Source organism: Otolemur garnettii, unplaced genomic scaffold, assembly GCF_000181295.1.
Source record: "Otolemur garnettii isolate 467f Iridium unplaced genomic scaffold, OtoGar3 scaffold00187, whole genome shotgun sequence".
Classification (NCBI taxonomy): Eukaryota; Metazoa; Chordata; class Mammalia; order Primates; family Galagidae; genus Otolemur; species Otolemur garnettii.
In genome coordinates, this window is record NW_003852582.1 from 1,980,717 (window position 1) to 2,008,062 (window position 27,346).

General features: G+C 38.1%; 1 protein-coding gene and 1 pseudogene across 2 annotated transcripts in view; both read left to right on the forward strand.

The window, feature by feature from the left end:
• LOC100959080 (cytochrome b reductase 1) overlaps positions 1-20,674 on the forward strand; it is a 32,385-nt gene extending 11,711 nt beyond the window's left edge. The window contains exons 2-4 of one of the 2 annotated variants that reach the window (XM_003800863.2): positions 6,679-6,887; positions 17,901-18,055; positions 19,281-20,674. In XM_003800863.2, the coding sequence (XP_003800911.1) occupies positions 6,679-6,887; positions 17,901-18,055; positions 19,281-19,584 (668 nt within the window). In that variant the 3' untranslated portion in view covers positions 19,585-20,674. The remainder of the gene's footprint in view (positions 1-6,678; positions 6,888-17,900; positions 18,056-19,280) is intronic. The other variant, XM_012812085.2, reaches the window with a different exon arrangement.
• Positions 20,675-23,214: 2,540 nt separating this feature from the next.
• Positions 23,215-27,346, forward strand: part of LOC100940887 — a 13,890-nt pseudogene continuing 9,758 nt past the window's right edge.

Below are 27,346 nucleotides of genomic sequence, written 5' to 3' on the forward strand. Positions count from 1 at the left end.
CATAATTGCCAAGACATGGAAGCAAACTAAGAGCCATTTAACCCATGAATGGAACAACAAACTGTGGTATATGTATACCATGGAACACTGTTCAGCCATTAAAAAAATATGGAGACTTGGGCTCGGTGTGGTGGCTTACGCCTGTAATCCTAGCACTTTGGGAGGCCCAGATGGGTGGGTTGCCTGAGTTCATAGGTTTGAGACCAGCCTGAGCCAGAGTGAGACTCTGTCTCTAAAAAAAATAGCCAGTGTTGTAGCGGGTGCTTTGGAAAGCTGAGGCAAGAGAATTGCTTGGGCCCAAGAGTTTGAGGTTGCTGTGAGCTATGATGCCACCACACTCTACCAAAGGTGACAAAATAAGACTCTGTTCCACCACCACCCCCCAGAAAATATATGGAGACTTTACAGCTTTTACATTTACCTGGATGGAGTTGAAATACATTCTTTTTAGTAAAGTATCACAAGAATGGAAAAATAAATATCCAGTGTACTCCATACTAATATGAAACCAATATATAAACAATTACACACTCATATAAACAATAAAACACAAATATAATCTGGTATAAGGGTAGGGGGTGGCTAGGACGTTTGGGAGAAGGAGGGAGGGCATGAGGTGGGCTCTCACCTGAGGTGCACAATGTAGGGTGTATAACACATTCCCTAGGTAAGGGGCTCTTCTACAACTGGAACTTTACCCCAGAAGTGAGAACAATGTAACCTAAAAATTTGTACCCTCATGTTAATTTGAAATTAAAAAAAAAAAAAAGAAAAGAAAAACAACATACAGAAAAGTACCTACATCAACAGGGAGGTGTTTTTATAACATGAATACACCTATGGGCTCAGATCAATTCCAGGCCCTCCAGAATCCCCTTGCTTAGAACATTCCTATCAGTCGTGATAACTACTCCTGACTTTTCATAAAAGTGATTAGTTTTGATTTTGGAAATTTTTGATATAATATAATCCAGGGTGGTAGAGAGAAAAGGCTATTATGGTTTATTGTTCATAATTTGCTTTTCAAGCAAATACATACTGAGGATTTCCTTTTCATATTTCACTCATCTAAGATTCCTCCACCCTCCTCCAGTGGTTCCTGGGTGACATGACTGTGGTAATGATAACAACAACAATAGTAATCCTATTATTTTTATTTATTTTTTTTTAAGACAGAGTTTTACTTTGGCACCCTCGGTAGAGTGCTGTGGTGTCACAGCAACCTCAAACTCTTGGGCTCAAGCGATTCTCTTGCCTCAGCCTCCTAAGTAACTGGGACTACAGGAGCCTGCCACAACACCCAGCTATTTTTAGAGATGAGGTCTTGTTCTGGCTTAGGCTGATCTCAAACTCATGAGCTCAGGCAACCCACCTGCCTCAGCATCCCTGAGTGCTAGGATTATAGGTGTAAGCCACTGTGCCCAGCCTAATCATATTAATTTTAAAACACTAATTCAGCCAGGTATGGTGGCTCATGCCTATAATCACAGCACCCTGGGAGACCAACGTGGGTGATCACCTGAGCTGATGAGTTTAAGACCAGCCTGAGCTAGATCGAGAGCCCATCTCTAAAAATAGCTGGGCGTTGTGTTGCGGCGGGTGCCTGTAGTTCCAGATACTCAGGAGGCTGAGGTAAGAGTCTGTCTTGAACCTAAGAGCTAGAGGTTACTGTGAGCTATGACACCAGAGCACTCTACTGGGGGCGACAAAGTGCAACTCTGTCTCAAAAACAAAACAAACAAACAAAAACCCTACTAATTCAGAAGGAGCACATTACTTAACCTCTCTGCTTCAGCATCCTCCTCTGAACAACAGTAATAATATTTGTACCTTCCTGACAGAGTGAAGGTGAGAATTAAAATGTGAGCATATAGGCTTGGCGCCTGTAGCACACTGGTTACAGCACTGGCCACATGCACCGAGGCTGGTGGGTTCGAATCCCGCCCAGGCCTGCTAAACAGCAATGACAATTGCAACCAAAAAAATAGCTAGCTATTGTGGTGGGTGCCTGTAGTCCAGCTACTTGGGAGGCTGAGGCAAGAGAATCACTCAAGCCCAAGATTTTGAGGTTGCTGTGAGCTGTGATGCCATAGCACTCTTCTGAGGGCAGCATAGTGAAACTCTGTTTCAATATATATACATATATATAAACATATAAAGCATTTCACATTGGTACCTACTACCTAGCAAGGACTTGTGTGTGTGCATGCACATGTGTGTGTAATAAGTGGGGCCAAACCAGAAGGAGAGATGTGTTTATCAGGTCTTCATATATTGCACACTTTTATTTTACTACTGCCTAATCACACAGATTGTGAAAGGCACCACTTTATGGATAAATGATCACTGGTCTTTGGGTAAAGAGGCATTTGCATTCCCTGAAAACTAGAGAATTATATAAGGTTTGCCATTGAATGCTCAGAGGAGAAAAAGCATGAGTGGGGAAACCACAGTATTTGAGTGGAGAGCAATTTGGTTTTACATTTTGATCAGTCTGCAGAAAGTGCTTTGCATTTGTTTACTTTAAAAGTACTTATGGAGTACTTATGGGCTGATGTGATGGCTCCCACCTGTAATGCCAGCACTTTGAGAGGCTGAGGTAGGAGGATTGCTTGAGCTGAGGAATTAGAGGCTGCCATGAGCTATGACGGTGCCACTGAATTCCAGCCTGGGCAACAGAGTGAGGCCCTGTCTCTAAAAATAAAAAAATAATAAGAATTAAAAATACTGATGGATCTCTCTTCTTTCTCTCTCAAGTAAAAGTGATGAACTCTAAATAAGGTCAGTAATTACGTAGATGTCAGTTTCCTGGTTGTGATACTGTACTAATTGAGATGTTACCACTGGGGAATCCTGAATGAGACGTATTCTTTCTTACAACTGCATATGCATGTACAATTCTCTCAAAATAAGAGTTTAAAAAATAAGTTCTAGTGTTCTATAGCCCAATAGAATGACTAGTTAACAATAATATATACCTTCAAATAGCTACACTATTGTGGACATAAAAGTGTCTCACTTTCTCCATTTTTACTCCTTAGTTTTCTCCTGGGATTCTTCTTACTGCAGCCTGAGGGCCTAATCCTGGGTTGGCAGAGAGAGTGGAATGTTCCTAACACAAAGAAATGATAAATACTTAAGATGATGGATTGCTAATTACCCCGAACTGATCACTATACATTGTATGCATTGAAACATCACTATTACTCCATAAATATGAACAATTATTATATGTCAATCAAAAAAGTCAACAAATTAAAAAAATACTTATGGAGCTACATACGTTGAGCCTGGGGCTGTCTTAGGCTCTGAGGACACAAGGAGAAACAGCAAGACACATTACTGCCTGCAGAGAAGATGAAGTAGGGGGCAAGAGGTACCTTGAGCTTGCTTTAAAAGTATACTCTTTAAGGTATTCCATTAGTTTGTATTAAATGTTTAAATATTTCTATTTATGGAGTATAGAAGTGAATATCCAAAAAGTCTCCGCGTCCTCAAGGAAGGATAATCAATCAACACTTACAAGATACTCATCTACACACTAAAATTAGCAATCTTCCAAGGTTTGGATTAAGTGAAAGGAATAACGGTGGGGGCTGTCAAGTACTGGAGTGGGGCTAAAGAGCAGGAAGGATGAGTGACAGCTTGTGCTGAAAGCTTTCAATAGGCTGAATTCATATCTGTCTCTGTGGATTGTGTTTCTGCTTAAAAAAGGAAGAGATGACCTGTTATGTTGCTATGATCCCATGAAGTTTTATATATTCATATTATAAATGTCTTTGATGGTGGGAGGCTCATTTTTTTTTTCTGGTAGAGCTAAGAAATGTACATCATATACTATTGACACAGTTGAATTCATCTTCCAAGGAAGTATTCTTTAAATTTGTTCAATCTGTAACATATTTCCAGATACCTAAATTTTCCCTAAAGTGGGCTGAAGGGATGGATAGGAGCTTAAACGAGGACACTCAAAACAAAAAAATTATTTATTTTGTTTTGAGGCCATGGTCACGCATCTAGTTCACGTTTTATTCTCATTACATTGGGCTGGGAGAGGAAGGAGCCATGCACTAATACATTGGTTGTGCTATTTTTTTTGGTTTTTCAGACAGAATCCGGATCCAGGTTCTAACTGTCTTTAAGTACAGGACCTGAATCAGAATCAGAAGAGGGTAGACCACTACTGTGCAGGGGCAGGGTGTTTGGGCTGCCAGGAAAAAGGTAGGGGACAGGCGTGGAGTTGACCATGGAAGGTTCATGTTCCAGGGCTGCCATCCGTGTACCCGAGGATCCTGCATGTAGCTCTGGGGTAGAGGAGCCCACAGTGGCCTCTTGAGGTGAATGGCATAGGCCCACGCTAGGTACCTGGGAGCTGGGAAGTCAGGTGTCTCTGCACAGAGAGGACCTGGAGAGATGCTGGCCTTCCATCTGTATCCCTGATCCTGTGCAGGGCCTCTTCACGAGGACAGGGTTGGGGTAGGTTCCTTGGCCTCCTGCAAACTTGTCATGGTGTGGAGACAGGTACTGCCAGTCCCTCTTTATGGCCATTCAAGACACTGGCCAATTGCCTTAGACCATTCATGATTTTTTTTGTTCAACTCTTCAAATTCAAGAGATGTCCATTCTTCTAGGAAGCTGTGACTCTTCTGGCCACTCCAAGCACTAATTAACTGATCTGCTGGGTTTTTCTAGTTTCTTATTTTTTTTTTCTTTCTTTGCTTCCTGATTTCCTGAGAGTTCCTAGTAATTTTAGTTTGATGTCTCACTGTCTCCGTGTTTACTCCTTAGTTTTCTCCCAGGATTCTTCTTACTGCAGCCTGAGGGCCTACTCCTGGGTTGGCAGCAAACTAGCACTTCCTCTTCCCTAATGGAATCCAGGAGAGTCAGGAGGCGACCAAGTGTAGAAATGTGTTTGCTCCTCTCTGCTTGGTGGTCTCTTTAAAAAACAGTCCTTTTCAGGAGCCTTTTTAATGACCTTTAATCACACACAGAATGATAAATACCCTCTCAGTGAATACCTCTGTCCCCACCACCCGGGTCGAGAAACAGAATATTGATGGGAGCCTCTGAAATCCCTTCTGTGTTCTTTTGCAGTTGCAATATCCCTTTCTCACAAAGGCCACTATTATCCTATCTTAGCATTGCAGACATGGGGTTTGCCTGTTTTTTTACTTCATGTATAATACATTAAATCAGACTATTTGCTTATTAGTGTTTGGCTTTTGGGGATTGGACATTGTAGGTTGATCCATATCGTCCAGTGTTATTCTAGGCATAGCTCATTCATTCTCTTTGCTGTATATTATTCCAGGGTGTGAATTTATTTACTCATTCTATTGATGATGGACATTTGGGGAGTTTCCAGGTGTTGGTGCCATAAATATTGTTATTAATAATATTCTAGGATGTGTCTTTGGTGAGCATCTGTACATATTTCTTTTCGGCATAGGTAGGGTGACCAGATTTTAACATTTGTAAAGCGGGACAACATGGGGAGGTGGGGAGATGCACGGGGCAGGGGGTGGGGCAGGGCAGGGCCTGACAACAATGCACACTTTGATAAGCAGTTCTCAATAATCACTTCTCAACAATTATTTGTTATTATTACAGTTTAACATTATAAAATTAACAAAATTAATATAAAACGTACATTCTGGCGAAATAGCCACATGGCAGCCGAAAACCATATACTCCCTTACTGTTCTCCCACCCGTTGGTGCATTCTTTCCAAAAATCGGGACTTCTTTAAAACGCAGCGGGATGCAGGACAAATTGTTAAAAAGTGGGACTGTCCAGCCAAAAGCGGGACGTCTGGTCACCCTAGGCATAGGCCCAGGAGTAAAATTGCTAAATCCTAGGTAGACATAAGTTTAGCTTAAGTAAATACTGCCAGTTTTCCAAAGTATTTGTTCTTATTTAAACTACCATCAGCAGAACATTCGAGTTCTGATTGCTGTACATTCATTTCCATACCCAGTGTTTTTCTGTATTTAATCATTCAGATGTGTAGTAGAGGAATTCTCATTTGGTTTCAATTTGCATTTCTCTGATGACTAATGAAGTTGATCTCTTATGTTAATTAGCCACTAGGATATACTCCTTTGTGAAATGTCTATTTAATTTTTTTGCATGTTTTCCATTCCTTAGTCTTTCTTTTTCTTATTAAGGGAAGACATTTTTAAGAAGAAAAGCGACAATAGGCATGAACCTGTTAATATGATAATGGATAATATGATCGAAATTTGGGTTTGGAGTGTGCTAAGTTTGAGATTCTTGGGAGGCATCTATATGGACATGTCAAGAAGGCATTGGGTTACATGGGTGTGAAGTTTAGAAGACAGTGCTGGGCTGGAGATATAAATTTTGGAGTGCCTGCCACTTAGATATCAGTGAAAGAGTGAATGTACTCACCCACAGAGAGAGTGCATAGGAAGGAAAAGCCTTAGGACTGAGCCTGAGAGGAACCAAGGTTCCTTCACCAGTTGGGGGTGAAGCAAATGCCAGCCAGGAAAGGAGTCCTCCCCAACCTCAGACCCAAAAAAGAGTCACTGGGAGACAGGAATAACACAGGGAGGAGGGGAGGAGGGAAGGCAAGGGAAAAGGTTTTCACACAAAAGAGTGCCCATTTGGTGCTGATTTTTAAAAACACATGTTCTGTCCCCTTTTATCTCTTCCTAGCCATCATCGTATACAGACTGCCATGGACCTGGAAATGCAGCAAGCTCCTGATGAAATCCATCCACGCAGGGTTAAATACCGTTGCTGCCATTCTTGCAATTACCTCCCTGGTGGCTGTGTTTGAGAACCGCAATGCCCAGCATATCCCCCATCTGTACAGTCTGCACGGCTGGGTGGGACTGATAGCTGTCATATTCTATGTCTTACAGGTCAGTCAGTGTCTTGGTGTATTTATAAACAAAGTATAAAAGGTAAAACAGGCCAGGAGCGATGGCTGTCACCTTCAGTCTCAGCACTCTAAGACACCCAGGTGGGAAGATTGATTGAGGTCAGGAGTTGGAGACCAGCCAGAACAAAAGTGAGAGCCTCTTGCTACCAAAAATAGAAAAATTCCCCCCAAGTTACCCATCAGTATGCACCTGTAGTCCCACCTGCTCTGAATGCTGAGGCAGGAGGATCCCTTGAGCCCAGGAGTTTGAGGTTGCTGTGAGCTGTGATGACGCTGCTATACACTCTACCTGGGGAGACAGAGCAAGACTCTGTCTCAAAAAAAAGAAAAGAAAGAAAAGAAAAAAAATTCAGTGACTAGAAATGTGGTCTTAACATTCTTTACATGTGTTTCCATTATAACTATTCCCCCATCAGGGGGCACCAGAACTATGGAATTTACAGAATAACAAATAAAATAATGAAATAAATAAATAATATATATTATAATAAAAGATTTCCTGTGCCAGGTATGCTTTTTAATCTAGATTCTCTAAAAACCAATTTACACTCTGATCTGTATCTTAATGTGTAAAATTAAGAAATTATCTAGGAATTATCAAAAAAAGAATACTTATAAAATCTGTGGGTCTTAACCAAAATAGTTCTCATAGGAATATAGATTTAAATGCTTTTATTATTTTGGGGGAAAGAAAAGCTGAAAATACATAAACTATTCACTTAAACCAAAACAGAGCAACAAAATACACCAGGAAGAGTAAATTAATAAGAACCCCGGCCTGAATCATGACTAATTCTATTCATTTTCTCTTGTTACTGTAACAAATTACCACAAACTTAATGGCTTAGCACAACACAAACTTTTTACCCCATAATTTCTGTACAAAAGGAATCTAGATTGGTGTGGCTGGTTTCTCTGCTCTGGGTCTAACAAAGCCAAAATTGAGTAATCAGCCCACCTGGGTTCTGACTGGGAACCTCTGGGGTAGAATCAGCTTCCAAGTTAATTCAGATTGTTAGGTGAATCTAGGTCCTGGTAATTTTAGGAGGGAGGGCCGTAGTTCTTCACAGCTGTCAGCTGGGAATTGCCCTGGGCCCTTCTCTGCTCCTATACACAGCTCTCTCCGTCTCAGGGCTAGCTAGGGAGAAGCAAACCATCTCACCGCCTCGGAGGGAGTCGCTCTGACTTCTCTGTCTTTCTCCTTGTCTCCTCTCCTCAGCCAGAGAAAGTTCTCTGCCCTTATATTTTTTCTTTTAGAATTGTATGGCACTTTATTATTTTTAATTTCAGATTAATAGAAGGATAAAGACGATTAGGTTGCACTGTTCGTGTTTGTCAGGTAAGGTCCCCTTGTAGTTGTGCTCCACACCCAGGAGGTGTGCCATACACCCTGACATTGTGCCATCCTGCTCCCTCCTTCCCTGTCTCCCCTCCTCTCTCTCCTCTCCCTCCAATTTAAGTTACAGTGAGTTTTTCTCTTGTGTGGGCAGGTATTAGTTCATTTACTGGCTTCTTATTTGCGCTGAATACATCAGATACTTGCTTTTACATTCTTGTGATACTTTATTAAAGAGAATGTTCTCCAACTCTATCCAGGTTAATATAAAGCAGTGGTTCTCAACCTGTGGGTCGTGACCCCTTTGTAACAATGAAAATACATCCTGGGTATCAGATATTTACATTATGATTCATAACAGTAGCAAAATTACAGTTATAAAGTAGCAATGAAAATAATTTTATGGTTGGGGGTCACCACATCATGAGGAACTGTTTTAAAGGGTCACGGCATTAGGAGGCATTAGGAAGATTGAGAACCCTGATATAAAGGATGTAAAGTCTCTATCTTTTTAAATGGTTGACTAGTATTCCATGGTATATGTGTGTGTGTGTATATATATATCACAGTGTATTAATCTATTCATGGGTTGATGGGCACTTGAGTTGATTCCACGTTCTTGAACTCTCCGTCATTAAAAGGATACACCTGGTTAGATTGTACTAACCCAGATAATCCAAGATTATCCCCCAATCATAAGGCCTGTAACCTTAGTTACAGTATCTTTTGTAATATAACATATTCATTCACAAGATCCAGGGATTAGAGTGTGAACACCTTTGGGGGAGAGGGTCCATGATCTGGCCTACCACAACTATAAAAATAAAAAAGAAAAGAAAATATATATGAAATGAAGAGTGGGTTCTTTAAAAAATTAAAAAAAAAAAGATAAACCGTGGCGAGTCTGATTGAGAAAAACGAAAATATACAACATTCAGAATGAGAAAGATAATCATAGATACAAATAATTTTTAAAATTAGGATAGATTATTAAATTTTAATATATGCTAATAAACTTAAAATCTTTAAAAAAGTAAAAGGATTATTTTCTTGCCAAATATAATCTACCAAATTTGATCCATGAAAAACTTGAAAACCAAAACAGAAAACCAAAGCAATAGTAGAAGAAACTAGGAAGGTCATTTGAAATCTATCACTAAAAGGGGGGACCAGATTATTTTATACCTTTGTCCTTTAAAAAGCAAGTACTATTCCAATACATTCGAAGAAGGCAAACTTCTCTTATATGTGGCCCCATTGCACCTCTGCAGGTGGTGGCTCTCATTACACACACCTTTGCCAACATTCAATAGCAAACATCAGGTTAGACTGAAATACTGAAGATATTTTCATTAAAATCATAAATAAGACATTGATACTTGCTACTATTGTCATTCAACTTTGTTCTCGAAGTTTTAGCTAATATACAAGATAATGAAAAAATTCATATAATACAAAATTTGTGACTCTTTTTCCCGTTAGCAGACCATATATTTGTCTAGAAATTCAAGAGATTATCAAAAGTAATGAAAGAATGTGAAAGGTGGCTGGACATAAAATAGCCATGAATAATTCAATAACTTTTGTCAGGCCAGGCAATGTGGCGCACACCTGTGATCCTAGCACTCTGGGAGGCTGACACAGGTGGATTGTCTGAGCTCAGGAGTTCAAGACCAGCCTGAGCACTGGTCTCTAAAAATTAGCTGGATTTTGTGGTGGGCGCCTATAGTTCTGGCTACTTAGGAGGCTGAGGCAAGAGGATCACTTGAGCCCAAGAGTTTGAGGTTGCTATGAGCTATGATGCCATGGCACTCTAGCCAGGGCAACAAAGTGAGACTCTGTCTCAAAATAAAATAAAATGTAAAATAAAAATGAAATAAAATTACTTTTGTCTATATTAGAAACAACCACTTTGAAAAAGAAGTAGACTCTATAATACAGATAAGAAATTATGACATGTGCTGGCCCCATATACCGAAGGTGGCAGGTTCAAACCCAGCCCCGGCCAAAAAAAACTGCCAGAAATTATGACATAACCAGGAATAAACTGAACAATGAAAGTATAAGATCTAGATGTAGAATATGTGAAGAACTATAAAATCCTACTGGAAAACAAAAACCATGATATGATCAGAGAGAAGACCATGTTACTGAAAGAGAAAAATTAACATAGAAATATCTTTTCTTCTTCAACTAATATTTATGTTTAATGTATTTCTAATTTTAAATGCAGTAATTGTCTTAAACTTTACACAGAAGAGCAAATATCCTAAAATAACCAAGAAAAGCTTGAAAAAGAAGGGAAGGAGACCTGCCTTATTTGAAACAAATGATTAACACAGGAACAAATAACATTCGGAGTATTCAGAAAGGACAGAGAGTACAGAAATAGTCCAAGCATGAATGAGAACTTTTTCTGTGACATGATGGTGTTTCAATTTAGTGAAGAAAGAATGCTTATTTAATAAATGTTATTTAAGGCCAGGTGCATGGCTGACACCTGTAATCCTAACCCTGTGGGAGGCCAAGGCAGGTGGATTGCTTGAGGTCAGGAGTTGAGACTAGCCTGAGCAAGATCAAGACCACATCTCTACTAAAAAAAAAAAATGAGTCAGGCATTGTGGTGAGTGCCTGTACACCCACCTACTCGGGAGGTTTAGGCAGGAGGATTACTTAAGCCCAAGAGTTATAAGCACTCTACCCAGGGCAACGGAGTTAAGACTCTGTCTCAAAAATAAAAAAAGATATTCATTTGGAAGAAAACAAAACAAAAAGATTCGGTATGTCATACCATAGAAAAAGAAAGATTTCGAGTATGAATGTCTTAACTCAGTAACTAAGAAAATGACATGAAGGTTATGTTAACCAGTTTGATGAGAGTATTTCAAAATGTATATGAAAACAGCACACTGTACCCCACGATTGCATTAGTGTACACAGTTATGCTATAAGAAATAAAAAGTCTAAATATAAAAACTAAAGACAAGGAAAAGAGAAAAAGAAAGTTAAGAAATAAAGTATGTAACTTGTTTAATCTGAGGTAGGGGAAGCATCATTGTTTTACAGGCAGGAAATGGTAAGCAACCTGAATATTAATCACTAGGGAAATGGTAAGTAATTTGTGGTAAGTCCGTATGGTTGGATATTATACAGTTATGACCAAAAAATGTAGCTATACCTCCAGACCAAGGGTGAAATCCATGTTTTTCAGCATAAAAAAACTGGGAAAAATATGTATAGTAAAATGTCATTTTCTGTGAAAAAGAAAAAGAAATGAAAGGAAGGGAAAGCCACAGATGTATAGCTGTATAAAGAAAGTTATGGAAGAATATACTGAACTGCTTCCAATGTGGGGATGAAATTGGTTGGGGGAATTATTAATTTTGGGGCTGGGGCTGGGTTTGAACCCGCTACCTCCGGCATATGGGGCCAGCACCATACTCTTTTGAGCCATAGGCGCTACCCGGGAATTATTAATTTTTAAAACATATTTTGTTTGACTTGCTTGAACATGTTGCTCTTTTGTTTTAAATATAAGTAAATCACATATATTATATGCAAAATATATATAATTTTTAAAACTAAGCAAATTGCATCCCTCACCAAGATGTGAATGTCATTCTTGGTGCCTTCTGGCTGTTCATTTAGGAATGAGGTGAACAGTTTCCTATTCCTCTTGTTGGAGAGATGACATTTCAGCTGTATTCTTTTATTATATAAAAGCTATTTTTAAGTTGTTTATATTGCTTCTCTATAGAAGTGACAGATCACCCAGAAAGAAATTAAATGAAAGAACCTCTTCTTTCTTAATGGAAAGAAACCATTTCTAAGCTCGTTCTTTGCTTTTGATAGGAGCTAAACTCCTTCCTTACTATGATTTATAAACATTCCTGCCCTCATGTTCTTAGTTGTAAAAATATATGAGCCACAAAAATATGCTTTGACCGAGATGTTTCTCTGTCAGATTGCTTGAGTTAAAAGAGAAGCAGTTTCACTTTCTGAGTCAAGAGTGGTTCTCTCCACCTGGGGTTCTCTCCACCTGGGGGGGTTTGAGGCTGAGTAGAGAACAGGAAGCCCTACCCTCTGGGATCCTTCACTGCTACCCCTCCGTGCACTTCAGTTACAAAGTGTGATTGTATGCAGACCTTTCACCTGGGTGTGGGAGGTAGTTCCCATTCCTTTTCAGTCTAATTCAAGAAACAAACCTGCAGAGCGTGAAGGGGATGGGAAAGATTTTTGAGATTAGATCCTCTTACCTTAGCACTGCTGGGGTTTGGTTTAGCCACTGTGTATCACCGGGATTTACCTGACAAATGAAGCCAATCCATGGGTTGTTTCAGTTAAAAAAAAAAAAAAAAAAGGATCAAACAATAAAACAATATAAGCAAAAAAAGCTAAAAGGTCTTCACCCTTCCAACATTGTGTTTAAAGCATTTTAAGTGTAAAATTCTACTCAACTTCTGAGACCCAGCCTGTGGGGTATTTAAAAAAAAATAACAAACTATTTTATGTATATAAAGGTTATGGATAAACCTAATAAAATCAACTCCCATGATTCCACATTCATTTTTATTTAGAAAGCATAGAACTTCACCCACCTACCCATATCACCTTGATCTCACAATTCCCTGCCTACCCCAGTCCCTAGAGATAACCATTCTCCTGGTGCTTTTTCTGATTCTCTGATTTTCTTTATACTTTTACTACATAGTGTGAATCAATATATTGGTTAATTAATTAAATAATATGTTGTTTAATTAAACAAATTGATTAACTAAATAATATGTTTAAATAAATGTTTAACTAAATAATATGCTGTTTAATTAAATGATGTTCATTAACCAATTAAATATGTTGTTTAACTAAAATGTGTTGTTAAATATTGATTAACACAGTGTTTAATTTTCCTTCTTTATTTCAAATTAAAGACCTAAGTACAATAATTTTTCTTAGTTAACTGAACTTTTAAAAAAGTTCTCATACTATATATGTGTGTGTATATATATGTCCTATTGTAATTTTTTTTTTTTTTTTTTTGGCAGTTTTTGGCCAGGGCTGGGTTTGAATGTGCCACCTCTGGCATATGGGGCCAGCGCCCTACTCCTTTGAGCCACAGGTGCCGCCCTATTGTAACTTTTTTTTACTCTACTGATTCAGCTATATTGATTCCTCTAGCTGTAGTCCATTCGTTTTTGCTTTTATATTCCACTATATAAATATACCACCGATTTACTTACTCATTCTCTTGCTATTAAACATTTGGGTTATTTTCAACTGCTTTCTGTTACAAACAATGCTGCATTGAACATTCATATACACATCTCTGGTCCTCATATGTAAGGGTTTCTCTGGGCATATAATTAGGAGTGGAAGTGGATGCTTAACCTAAAAAGATAATGCCCATTGGTTTCCAATGTGGTTGACCACAGTTCTATTCCTGCCCACAATTATAAGAGTTCCCATATGGCATATCTTTGCCAGCTGTATCCTCTTCACACTGGTAAATTATTGCCCCACCAGCGGGTCTAGAATGACATCTTTGTGTTTTATTGTTCATTTCACCAGTGTTTTCTCTTCTTAGAAATACTTCTTAGTATCTTTTGTCCATATAAAAAATAAGTTTGTTTTTCTTTTCCTTAAAGATGTGTAGGTTTTCTGTATTAAATTCCTTATCATTTATACATCATGCAATATCTTCTTCCAGCTTTAAGGTTGCTGTTTTGTTAATATTTTTGATAAGTAAAAATTCTCAATTTAGTTTATTATGGCAACAACCCCATCCAAACGAAAAATTTTCAATTTTCAGGCAACCAAATTAATTCATTCTTTACCGCTAGGATTTCATGTTTTGTCTCGTTTTCTTTGGATGACTTGTTTATAAAATCCTTTTTTCACCCCGAGGTCAAAACAATCTCTTACGCTTTCTATTAAAAGTATTAACATTTTATCTTTAAGTGCTTAATTCATGTAGAGTTAACTTGATTGTATGATGTGAGGTTGTGATCCAACTGCATTTTTATGACATGGATAAGCTGTTTTCCCGTCACCATTTATTGAATCTGCTCTTGCCCTTTATCTGCAAGGCCAGTATATTGTCAACAGTATCTTTTCCTTCCTAGCCAGTGCAGTATAGAATTGAAGAGTGGAGAAGTACTGAAGTATGTAGAAGTGTAGAAGAAGAAAGAAGTATAGCTTAATGATGAGAATACTTAACTTGTTCTGATTTTGAAAAGAATGTGTCTAATACTATTGTATATATCCTTCTCATTTCCTTCTATCCTTGTTTGTGAAAAATTTTTATTTTACTGTTTTAAATGAGCGGGTGTAGAATTTTACTGAATGCCTTTTCTATATCTTTTGAAATGAATATTGCTTTTCTTCTTTTAATTCATTAATTAATGTTTATTGATATACAGGGTGGACATAAGGTTTGTGTGTTACACAACTTTACACAAACCTTATGTCCACCCTGTGTAATAGTTATACATATTTTGGGGATGCATGTGATATTCTAATGTAAGTATACAATGTGTAATGAACAAATCAGGGTAACTGGGATATCTATCACTTCAAACATTTATCTTTTTTGTGTGTTGGGAGCATTCCAATTCTTTTCTTTAAGGCATTAAATATACGACAAATTATTGTTGAATATATTCTCCCTACTATAAGGTTTTCTTCTTTATTATTAGCCAATTATATCAATATATTCTACTTTTTAACTTGAGTGAATTAAAAGGATATTTATTTATTTATTTTTTGAGACAGAGTCTCACTCTGTCACCCTTAGTAGAGTGCCATGGAGTTATAGCTCACAGTAACCTCAAACTCTGGGGCTCAAGCCATACTCTTGCCTCAGACTCCCAAGTAGCTGGGACTACAGGTGCCCACCACAATGCTCAGCTGTTTTTAGAGATGGGATCTCACTCTAGCTCAGGCTAGTCTCAAATTCTTGAGCACAGACAATCCACCCGCCTTGGCTTCCGAGAGTGGTAGGATTATAGGCATAAAAGCACATTTAATTGTCTAAAGATTCTCTTTTCTCTCTGAAGTATCCAGGTTCTTATTTCCTATTGTTTTCTTTCTGCTAACTGGGCTTCTCAGAAATATCATTTCACAATTTCATGGCTTTGCTTAGTAGGAAATTTGGTCCCTTGCTTCTTCCTTAGGAGGAAATTTGGTCCCTTGCTTCTTCCTTGTTCAGACTCAGAGAGCAAGTAGTGTTTAAAAAGCGGGGTTTGTAATCACGGAGACCTAAGTTGGGTTAGATTCATCCATTTGGTAGCTGGTGACCTTGGATGAGTTATTTAATTTATCTGGTTTTAGTTTTCTCAGCTATAAATGAAAGCTATGATCCTTTATGAAACCATAAGAATCAAAGCCAAATAATGCATAGAAAGGTTTAGCCCTTAGCTTACCACACTAGAATGATACAAGTTAGTTGTTGTTACTTGAAGTGTAAATCTTATGGTAGGCTCCTTTATAACCTGATGATGGGGTGGCACCTGTGGCTCAGTGGGTAAGGTGCCGGCCCCATATACTGAGGCTAGTGGGTTCAAACCCAGCCTAGGCCAAACTGCAACAAAAACATAGCTGGGCGTTCTGGCTGGCACTTGTAGTCCCAGCTACTTAGGAGGCAGAGGCAAGAGAATTGCCTAAGCCCAGGAGTGGAGGTTGCTGTGAGCTGTGACGCCATGGCACTCTACTGAGGGGATAAAGTAAGACTCTGTCTCTACAAAATAAATAAATAAATAAAATATAACCTGAAGATGGCATTTTTCATCTCTACTATAGATATAGGATTACAGGAATAAGCCACTACGCCCAGCCTGTTGAAAGAATTTTTTTTAGTGATAAAAGGAAGATTTAGAGGAGTTAAATTGCTTGGGGATCCTGTAAGCAAATTTCTGACATTTTATCCACTTAGATCAGTGGTTCTCAACCTTCCTAATGCCGCGACCCTCTAATATAGTTCCTGTGGGTCGCACTGGCTTAGATCATTGGGCCTTACAAGATTATGAGACACATGTGATGAATTATAAAAGATATGAGAGAAAACAGTAAGAATCTCGGGAATAAAAATGGTCAAGAGAACAGGAATATGAGAAATGTATATTTTTATGGATAAGTGACAGAAATATATTATTTACCGAAATCCCTGACAAGTCACTTCCTGAGCCACATTTTTGAAAACACAGCATGATATCAGGAAGCTGGCTGGCCCTTTGCTGCTAGTGGAATGACTGAAGTTTGATGAAGGACATTGAAGAATATTCTGAACCTTTAAGTGGAAACCCTCTGAACTATTTCAAATACATACAGGCTTTTTTTTTTTTTTTTTGAGATAGTCTTACTATGTCAGTAGAGTGCTGTGTTGTCACAGCTCACAGCAATCTCAAACTCTTCAGCTTAAGCGATTCTTTGGCCTCAGCCTCCCAGGTAGCTGGGACTGCAGGCACCTACAACAATGCCTGGCTATTTTTCGGTTGCAGTTGTCATTTTTTTTTTTTTTTTTTGCAGTTTTTGGCTGGGACTGGATTTGAACCCACCACCTCCAGCATATGGGGCTGGCGCCCTACTCCTTTGAGCCACAGGTACTGCCTGCAGTTGTCATTTTTGTTTAGCAGGCCTGGGCTGGGCTAGAACCCACTACTCTTTGTGTATGTGTCCGGTGCCCTACTCACTGACCTACAGGCACTGAGCCACATACAGGCATTTTAAGTTTATAAAGTGAACAATAAAATATGCAAACCAGCCTATCCATTCATTACCAAAAGCTGATTCTGAATGTGTATGAGAGCTTTGGACCCCTCCTCCTGCCTCCATCCTTTTGGTAGCCCCCTGTTAATCCCTGGATCTCGATTAGGAAAAATGAACAGTAATGTCAGTTCTTTTCTCCCAATATCCTCTCTTCTAATAGTTGTTTTGTCAGGGTGACACATTGTAAATAGATACCTGAAAAAAACAGTTGATTTAGGAATCTTGCTATCTTCTCTGCAAAAATGTATCCCACTAGGGATTTAATTATCAAGGAAATGAAGATAACTTTCCTGCAGAATTCATTTCCTCCTCACAAAACAAAATTGTCAGCTGCTTTCCACATAGCTTCTTAGGTTGAACTGACTAAATTATATGTCCTAATGTATTTGGGTTTAGTGATTTTTAAAAAATCTCTTACTTCCTTTCCTATCTGGCAACCTTAGGAAATTGGTAAAAACAAACAAGTACCAGAATGTTCACGGTCCCTTGCTAATGATAGCAAAAACCTGGAAACAAAAATGTACATGAATGGAGAACGATATAAATAATGTTACATCCTTGGAATTTTAGCCATTAAAAATAATAAACTGGATAAACATTTGTTGATATGAAAAGATCTCCAAGCTATATCATTAATGGAAAAAAACCAAGATGCAGAATAATATATATAGTAAAATTCCGTTTATACAAAAAATTATATGTAACACATATGATATACTTGTATAGCTAGAGAAAGTTTCTGGAAGACTATATGAAAAGGTGATATAATAGGTGTTGCCTTTAAGTAGTGGAACTGGGGATAGGGCAGTTTACTTTTTATTTTATGCTCCTTGGTTCTGCATGAAAGGTTTTAACTTAAAATTAAATGATAACTTTTGCATTTTTGTATGTGTTTAGCTTCTCGTAGGCATTTTGATCTTTCTGCTTCCTTGGGCTCCACTCTCTCTTCGAGCATTTCTCATGCCCATACATGTTTATTCTGGACTTCTCATCTTTGGAACGGCAATTGTAACAACACTTATGGGAGTGACGGAGAAACTGGTTTTTGCCCTGTAAGTTGCATACTCTTCCTGATTGTAATGCTTAACCTATATTATGTCAAATACTTGTCCAATGGGAAAATGTAATATAAGCGCAGAAAAATCTTTTTAAGTATTAAAAATGCTTTTAAAAATTATTATATTATACATATATTACTAAAAGTTTAAAAGGCAAATCAAAAAGTCCAACAAATTGTACCACTCTTACAGAACAACTATTGAAGTTATGTATTCCTTTTCAATCTTTTTGACGTGCATTTTTTTGTTTTGTTTTGTTTTGTGTGATTTTTTGAGACAGTCTCACTTTGTCACTCTCAGTAGAGTGCTGTGAGGTCATAGCTCACAGCAACCACAAACTCTTGGGCACAAGTGATTCTTTTGCCTCAGCCTCCTGAGTAACTGGGACTACAGGCGCCCACCACAATGCCTGGCTATTTTTAGAGATGGTGTTATACCCAAAGGAAGTGGAATAGAGAAACACCAGCACACTGAGTCCAAATTAAGCAGGGGTCCTTTACTGGCCCGTGATCAAGAACGGATTCACGCCACAGTCTCTCAACCAGCAGAAGCAGGCGTAGAAGCTTTTTATAACGTGCTTTTGGTAGGGGAAGAGGAGTCAAGCCAACACCTGCAAGGTCATAAAAGCCAACACCTGCGAGGTTAGATCTCTAGGGTAAGGGGAGTGCTTATAAGGCAGAGCTGTGGTTTCACAGGATTTCACAGTCCACTAACCTCTGCAGCTTTCAGCTGAGCTTAAAGGGGGTGTGTTGAAAGCCTTTAGCAAAGTCCTTAGCAAAATAGATTAATAGTTAGGGCATTACAACGGCGTTTCGCTCTTGCTCAGACTGATCTCAAACTTATGAGCCCAAGTAAACCACCCACCTCAGCCCCAGAGTGCTAGGATTACAGCCATCAGCCACCACCCCCTACCTAATGTGCATGTTTTTATATTAATTGCAATTACAGTGTACCCACATTTTTGTTTCATATCCTTTAGGATTTTTAGGTGATATAGCTGTTATAGATGCTATTTTTTCATATTTATGATTTTTAACCATTTTATGATATACAACTGAGTGAATTATAGTGTAACTTAAATTTCTCCTCAATATCAAGCTTTAAGGAAATTGACACTGACGCTGTACCACTGTGTTTTTTGAGCAGATAAAGTCAAGACTTTTGCATGTTGTTGTATCACCCTATTTGTAATTGAACATACTTTCTCTTTTTTTCATAGGAGAACTCCTCCATACAGTTCCTTCCCACCAGAAGGTGTTTTCGCAAATACCCTTGGCCTTCTAATTCTGGTGTTCGGGGCCCTCATTTTTTGGATAGTTTCCAGACCACAATGGAAACGTCCTAAAGAACCAAATTCTACCCGTCTTCAGCCAAATGGAGACACTATAGAGGGAGCGGGAGTCTCCATGACAACCAACTATGGCAACACAATGGACAAATCAGATTCAGAATTAAACAATGAAGCAGCAGCAAGGAAAAGAAATTTAGCCCTTGATGAGGCTGGACTGAGATCCACCATGTGAAACGGTGTGGAGACGTATGTATTTAGCTTCTATTTAGCCATAAAGTAATCAAGCTACGATTTTTTTTTTAATGATAAAGGAAGATTTCTTGGAAGATTTGAATTGATTGAGGCCTATGAACTTACCTGAATTGGAAAGGTTGTGCTCAGTATAAACAGTAGCAGATACAAATTGGGGTTATGTTACCTCTTTCTTGTTGAGGACCAAAGCATTAGCACAGTGCCTTGTGCAGAACCGGTGCTCAAAATGTGTCTATTAGTTGGTTAATTTGATGAACTGGCAGCATCCCTAGCCTCTGCTTAGGCAGTCATTTCCTGTTAATTCTGAGAGCCCAGTGATTTCGGAACCAGGTATAACTTGTCCTAAAGTTTTAAAATCAGATTGTGAGGATCTGGGACAGGGTTTAGACCATGTTGCTACACAGATATCCTGGTTAGAATATAGGGGAAAAATTAGGAAAGTATCTAGCCCCTTTCTCTCCAGCCCTGGTTTCTGTTCCTTCCCCACTTGTTTGGGTTTGCGTTAGCCTTGAAGACCAGGGTTTATATAAGGATATTTTGGAGCAGTGCCCAGACCATAGGTTGTTGAAGAGATCTCTGGTCAGCCTGACTTAGATTTTCTAAAACTCAACTTAGTTCCAAGACTTCCCTGGGGTTGGGATGCTTTAGGACCCAGATTCTGATCTTCTTAGAATAAAAATACACCTATATAAGCAGCAAAACTGCTCTACCAATCTTAAAGAGTACTTTTTCCTAAGTTTCTGTTCTTATTTTTAGAAGTTCTTACATGGAACTATGAGCCAGACACTCTTTTAGTGCCTTACAGATATTGTTAAGTCTCAGTCCTCAGACACACCTGATGAGGTAGATGTTATTATTCCATTTTATAGGTGAGAAATCTGAAGGGTGGGGAGACAGATAATTCAACCCAAGGTGACATAGCTCATACATGGCTGAACTGAGATTCAAACCCTGGCGATCTGGCTGCTTAGTCTGTGATCATAACCACTTCACTACGCTACTACTATTTTTGTCTTGTACTAATTTGCACCTACATCAAACCACCCCTGAATAAACCTCAATTGACTGGTGTGGAATGGAGTTATTTTTAAAGGGGTGCTTCTTTCCCTTTGGCTCTCTTCCCAGATAACTAAGGAAAGGAGTCACCCACACCTCCCGTGGATCCTGGAGCCCCTGCCACTGCCAATCAGCCAGGGCAGTGGCTTTGATCTTAAAATCGTGTTTTTGTAACAGAAAGATTTGGGCAAGCCTATCTATAGCTTTCCTCTGATTCAAGCAGCTGAGAAAGAGAGAACATCTGTAGCTGTCAAGATTAATTATATGCAGTGTTTTGTTCTTCATGATCTTAGGGGTCAAATAACTTTGAGTTTGGACTAGAAGAGACCTACGTCATGGTCAGCTCTTCTTTGGGGCAATAGCAAAGGTTCTTTCTGATTTTCATGGAATTTGGAGGGATATTTTCCCTCAAATTTTGGGGAAATACTGGGTTCCTAGCAGTGGATTGAGACTGAGAGATAAGAACTTTTCATGTGTGGAGGTCTCTGTCTGGATTCTGGGGTGACTTAAATTAAAACCTAGAGTAGTATCTATGCCAAAATGATGCCTTTCATTTTTTAGTTGATTTTTGGCTTCCGTGAAATTTTACACGGAAGCATTTTAATGTGGATAAAAACCTTATAGTTTGTACCAAATGCCCTTAACATTTTTGGTGCTTAGCCCATTTCCTTTGGAGTATTTCCAAAGACTGAATGTGAGCTATACTTCATCATCTCCCTTAACCTTCACGGAGAACCATTCAAGATTCTCCCCATTATAACACTGTTTTCTTCTTATTTAATTAATTCTACTTCCAAAATTGGTAACAGTCACCGAAGCATCCCCAGTGCCCAACCCAAAGCCTGGCATATAGTAAGTAGGACAATTAAATTCAGTACGGGCATAGCATGGTACAATCTTGGTGCTAAGTCAAAGGGATTGCATGGTCATATACCATTTGACAAATGGATATTTCATTATGTAGAGGTGCACTAAATTCCAGAGATTGTTTTTGGGGGGGACAGTGACTGAGCCCCAAGAATTGAGGCTGCTGTTCCTTTTTATATAGGCCAAGAAAGAGGTTAAGAGTGAAAAGTTAATTATGGATTTGGCACTAGAATGGCTCTATGGCAAAGGATTTGAGCTGCCCTCATCGCAGCCCTTTATTTTATCTTTTAGGGAAGCTAATATGGGGGTAATCGTACAGATATTATAGGAACTTCTTTTCTTTCTTTTTTAGCCTTTGTAAAATAATACATAGTAAAATATATCTAGAAAACCCTTTTTGTTTTAGACTCTTATTATAATGGGTTTTTTATTCCAGTGATAATTGTACCTTTATCTTTTAGAAGGTGATATTTCCTACCAAAAGCATCTCCCCCCAAAATATCTCATTAAAAAGTCCCCAAAGAATAGGGGAGAACAAAGCCTTAGGTATCAGTTCCAAAACAGTGATTGAGACCTCCCCAAATAATTATAGTTTATATCAACTGTGCAGGTAATCTGGCTTGGCTTACCCCGTAATCTAATTTCAGAAAAGAAAGCTTTATTTTAACACTCATTTGAATCAACACGAAAGCCTTTTCTCTCAAAGCATTTATCGAGAAACTCTAGTGAATACATTTTTTGAATTAATGTCATCAGAAGCGTACAGCTTCCTATGCTTCTTGTGTCAAACCAAATCCACCCTCCAGAGCACTTTCCTGCCTTTTATTTGCACAGTTTGCTTTAAGCTATGATGTTTAGAAACAGCATTTCAGCCCTTACAATGAGATGACAAAGAAGGCAATTACACTTTTGAGGGGATACTGACAAGCGCCTTCTGCTTTCTAAAGGACAAAATGAAGAGTGTGTCTCATTTTTAATTAGGTTCTTTCCACTGTTGAGCTGGAAATTCCAGTACAGCCCTGATTGACGACCACTGCCAAGCTGAAAACACAAAGGAAGAAGTCAAGCTTTATGCTAATTTTATTTCAATATGATGGAATTTTTATCTTGGCATGTCCTTTTGTAGATAGCTCTCCCAGAAAACTGTCACTGCTGTGTCTTATAGGAAAGTACAGAAGAAAGAGAATTAGTATGATTTATCCTCACGAGGTACCTAAAAATCTTACGAGGAAAAGATTTCTATCTTTACATTGGTCTTTTTATCTTAATACATTTATGGAAAAATATCAAAATATCCTGAATATTTTATAATTTTGTAGGAAGAAATAATGTATCTATTTTTTCTTAACTTTTTATATAGTAATAAAGTTATTTTGGAAACTCTGAGTATGTGTGTGTGTGTTATCAATGTGTCTGGGCTATTATAAGGTACAGGCATTGTTCTGAGAGTTTCTTTCTCGTGGTTTCTTATTTGTTTGAGTTCATGGTTTGTTTGCTTTTCAGTGCAGATAATTTTTTTAAGTGCCTTTACTGAAAATGCTTTCAGATTTCTCTATAAAGTGTACTCTGATACCATACCTTTTATGTGGCTGAAGATACCAGAGGACTGTTTCAAAACTGTAATAGGGTACTCCGCCATGCAGTGTCTGAATTAGAGCCACACTCTGTCACGTGGAGGGTGCCAGAGATGTGTGCAGCCAAAGCAGATGCAGTTGGAAGAACATGGAATAAGAACCTATTAAAAGTGCTGATTGTCAGGCAAGTGCATTTTTTTTTTTGAGATAGAATCTCACTATGTCACCCTCTGTAGAGTGCTGTGCTGTTGCAGCTCACAGCAAGGCAGCTCTTAAACCCCTGGGCTCAAGCAAGTCTCTTGACTTAGCCTCCCAAGTAGCTGGGACTACAGGCGCCTGCTACAAAACCTGGCTACTTTTTTGTTGTTAATGAAGTTGTCATTGTTGTCTAGCAGGTCCAGGCCGGGTTTGAACCTGCTGGCATCCGTGTATATGGCCAGCTCCCTAACCACTGAGCATGGGCGCTGAGCCAGGAAACTGCATTTATTGTTCTTGAGAAGGTATATAATTTATAATGGATGAGCTTTGTTTTTTGGGTTTTTTTGTTTTGTTTTGTTTTGTTTTTATAGCAATGAGGTCTTACTATGTGGCCCAGGCTGATCTTGGCCTCCCAAAGTGCTGAGATTATAGGCATGAGCTGTCCTACCAGGACCATTTGGGTTTTTTTTTCTCAAATAAAAAAGAAGAATCATTAACATACAAATGGAGCCAAAACTCATACAATCTTATTATGACTGCTCATTTAGTCTTTTTTCACCTACTTTTTGTCTCCTGGGAAATGTGCATGGCATTTTATATCATGTAGCTGTAGTAACAACATAATACTACGTGCCCTACTATGCAATAGGGCTGTAACATTGTGTGTGAGTTGAATTTTTGTAAGTTATATCGTATTTTGTCATATTAATTTCAGAAGTCAGATTTCTCTTGATTAGCAAGTACTTTTAACATTTTTTAAATATATGGCTTAAGCAGATTACCATAGAATTTTACACTTATTAGCTCATATAATTTGTAGGTACACTAGTGAATGTGCACATATGTACCGTCTATAGTCTAAAATTTGCTATATTTGCTTTATTATATTTCTAAAATATAATATTCTATTTCTATAATAAAATAATAAATAATTTATCTAATTATATTTCTATAGTATAATAAATATAACAAGTTATATTTCTATAATAAAGGGAATACATCCCTTTATTCATCAAATACTCTATCTTAAATTTCTGATACATTTTAAAATGTGGCAAACATCATTCATTTGGCCAGGTGGCCATTCTCAGTTTGTCTACTATCATAGAAGGGAAAGCATTTAATATTTTATCATTAAATATGTCGTGTATGCTCTTCATCAGCTTGACTTCAATTTGCTGAGTTTTTTACAATCATGAATTGGTGTTCAATTGTGTCAAATGATTTTTATACATTTACTGAAATAATCATTGGGCTTTCTCCTTAATTATAAGAGGGACTTTACCTAACAAATACAATCAGCGTAACCTGGTTCTTTGCACCCTCAATGAATCCCCAACAATAAACAATAAAAACGCATTAATATGGTGAAATACACTGATTTATGAATGTTGAACCAGCTTTGTTCTCCCGGGTTAAACTCCCCGTGAATGTTATGCATTATCCCTTTTCACGTATTGCTGGATTTGGTATGCTAATGTTTTGTTAAAGGTTTTGTTTCTATGCCCTTGAGAGAGATTAGTCTGCAGTTTCCTTTCTTTCTAACATCTTTGTTAGGTTATACTCAAGGTAAAGCTGGCTTTACAAAAGGTATTTGAGAAATGTTCCTTCTTTTCTGAAAGAGTTTGTGTAATATTAGTATTTTTTTAATTGACTTGAGGTTTTATAGGTAAAACCTGGAGTTTTCTTTATGTGAAATTTTTTGGTAATGAATCTAATTTCTTTAATAAACATAGAGTTGGCAGTGCCTGTGGCTCAAGGAGTAGAGCGCTAGCCCCATATGCCTGAGGTGGTGGGTTCAAACCCAGCCCTGGCCAAAAACCGCAAAAAAAAAAATAATAAAATAAATAAACAGAGTTATTCAGATGTTCTGTTTCATCTTTTGTCAGTTTTGGTAACTTGCATTTTTCAAGGAATTTGTCTTTTTTAACTAAGTGGTCCAATTTTAGGGATACATTACTAGGTATCTACCCAGAAGAAACAAAGTCAATTTACCATTAGGACATTTGCACTTGAATGTTCATAGCAGCATAATTCACAATTACAAAGATGTGTAAACAACCCAAATGCCTTTAACATACGAATGGATTGATAAAATGTGATACATGTATACCATGGAATACTATTCAGCCATAAAAAGATGGAGATTTGGCTCAGTGCCTGTAGTTAAGTGGTTAGGGTGCTGGCCACATACACCAAGGCTGTTGGGTTCAAACCCGGGCCTGCTAAAAACAACGACGACAACTACAACAACAAAAAAAATAGCCGGGTGTCGTGGCGGGCACCTGTAGTCCCAGCTACTTGGGAGGCTGAGGCAAGAGAATCACTTAAGCCCAAGAATTTGAGGTTGCTGTAAGCTGTGATGACACAGCACTCTAATGAGGGGTCCATAATAAGATTCTGTCTCAAAAAAAAAAAAAAGAGAGAGACTTTGTCTTTTGTAATGACCTGGATGGATTTGGAGAACAATCTCCTAAGTATCCCAGGAACAGAAAAACAAGCATCACATGTACTCAACACTAATTTGAAACTAGTAGTGTTGCAGGAAGACGAGGCCCAATGGAGAGAAAGAGCACCCAAACACTATGTTATAAGAGGAAGGGCTTTATTTATTGGCTGGGGAGCTTACAGCTAATGGCATAGATTTCCAAATGGCTGTGCTCCCCCTCTGGCTTGGTCTTTCCCTTTTTGTCAACAGTCAAAAAGTTCCACCCCACAGGTACCCTTCTCATTGGCCAGTTTGAATCAAGTGGGAGATGCTATTCCAGCCCCTGTAGAATTACAGGATTTCACAGAACTTGGAAATTTCCAAGTTCCAGGAAGTTAAGTTTCCAAAGTCCCAAGAGCTGAGTCACCATGGAGAGGACCCTGCAGGTGTATCCTTGTGGTCTCCTTGAGAAGACCTGTTCTCCTAGACCTCACCCTTCTCCGGTATCCTCTCTCAGTAGATTAACAACTATGTGCCCACATGAGAGAAAAACTCAATTAAATTCAAGGGCAGGGGAGGGTGTGGCAAGTTCCCACCCAAGGGGAACTGTGCACACTTTTGGGGTGATGGCCTGGAATTGGACTTTACCTTACAAATGCAAACAATCATACTTATCTTCACATTAATCTGAAATAAAACATTTTTGAAAAAATCTTTGGAGATTAAAAAAAAAAGAAAAATCTTGGGAAAGAAAAATCTAAATTTTGCTTGTCTTTTTAAAAATCGTAAGAGCTATAGTAACATTCTCTTTCAAATTCCTAATATTAGTGACTTGTTCTTTTTCCCTTGGTTCATCTACCTAGGGATTTATTAATTTTGTTTTTTTCAAAGAACACCTTGGCATTGTCCATTTTCTTTATTTTTTTCTATTTCATTGATTTTTGCTTATCCTTATTCTTTTTTTCTCTCTACCTATTCCTATTCTTGGTTAACTGTGTACTATTTTTCTAACTTCTGGAAAGTGGAAGCTTAAGTCATTTCAATTTTTTTTCCTAATTTCTCTTATTTAGAAGTGTATTAATTTCTAAATACTGGGGTTTTCTGAACTATCTTTCTGTTTTCAATTTGATGCTGTTGTAATCAGAGAGCATATACTATATGATTCCAATCTTTATAAATTCAATGAGACTGGGTCTATACCTCACAATACGGACTGTCCTGCTGAACATGTCATGTGCAATATGAATTCTGAAGTTGTGTGTGGTGTTCTGTGTCAATTAAGTCAAGGAAGCTGACAATCTTGAGGTTGGCTGTATTGATTATTTTTGTCTCATTGATTTAGCATTTGCTGAGAGAGGAATATTTTAAATATTTTAAAATTAAACATTTCACAAGCTACAATTAAGATTATTCCTTTTTTCATTAGGAAATACCCTTCCTTATCTCTGGTATTAGTATTTGTCTTGACATCTAAACTAATGTTGATATAGCTACTCCAGCCTTCGTATGCTTTGCTGTTTGCATGCTGTATCTTTCTCTACTCATTCATTTCCATCTATGTCCGTCTTTATATTTCTTACTGCATATTGGGTCTTGCATAAAAAAAAAAAAAAAAAAAA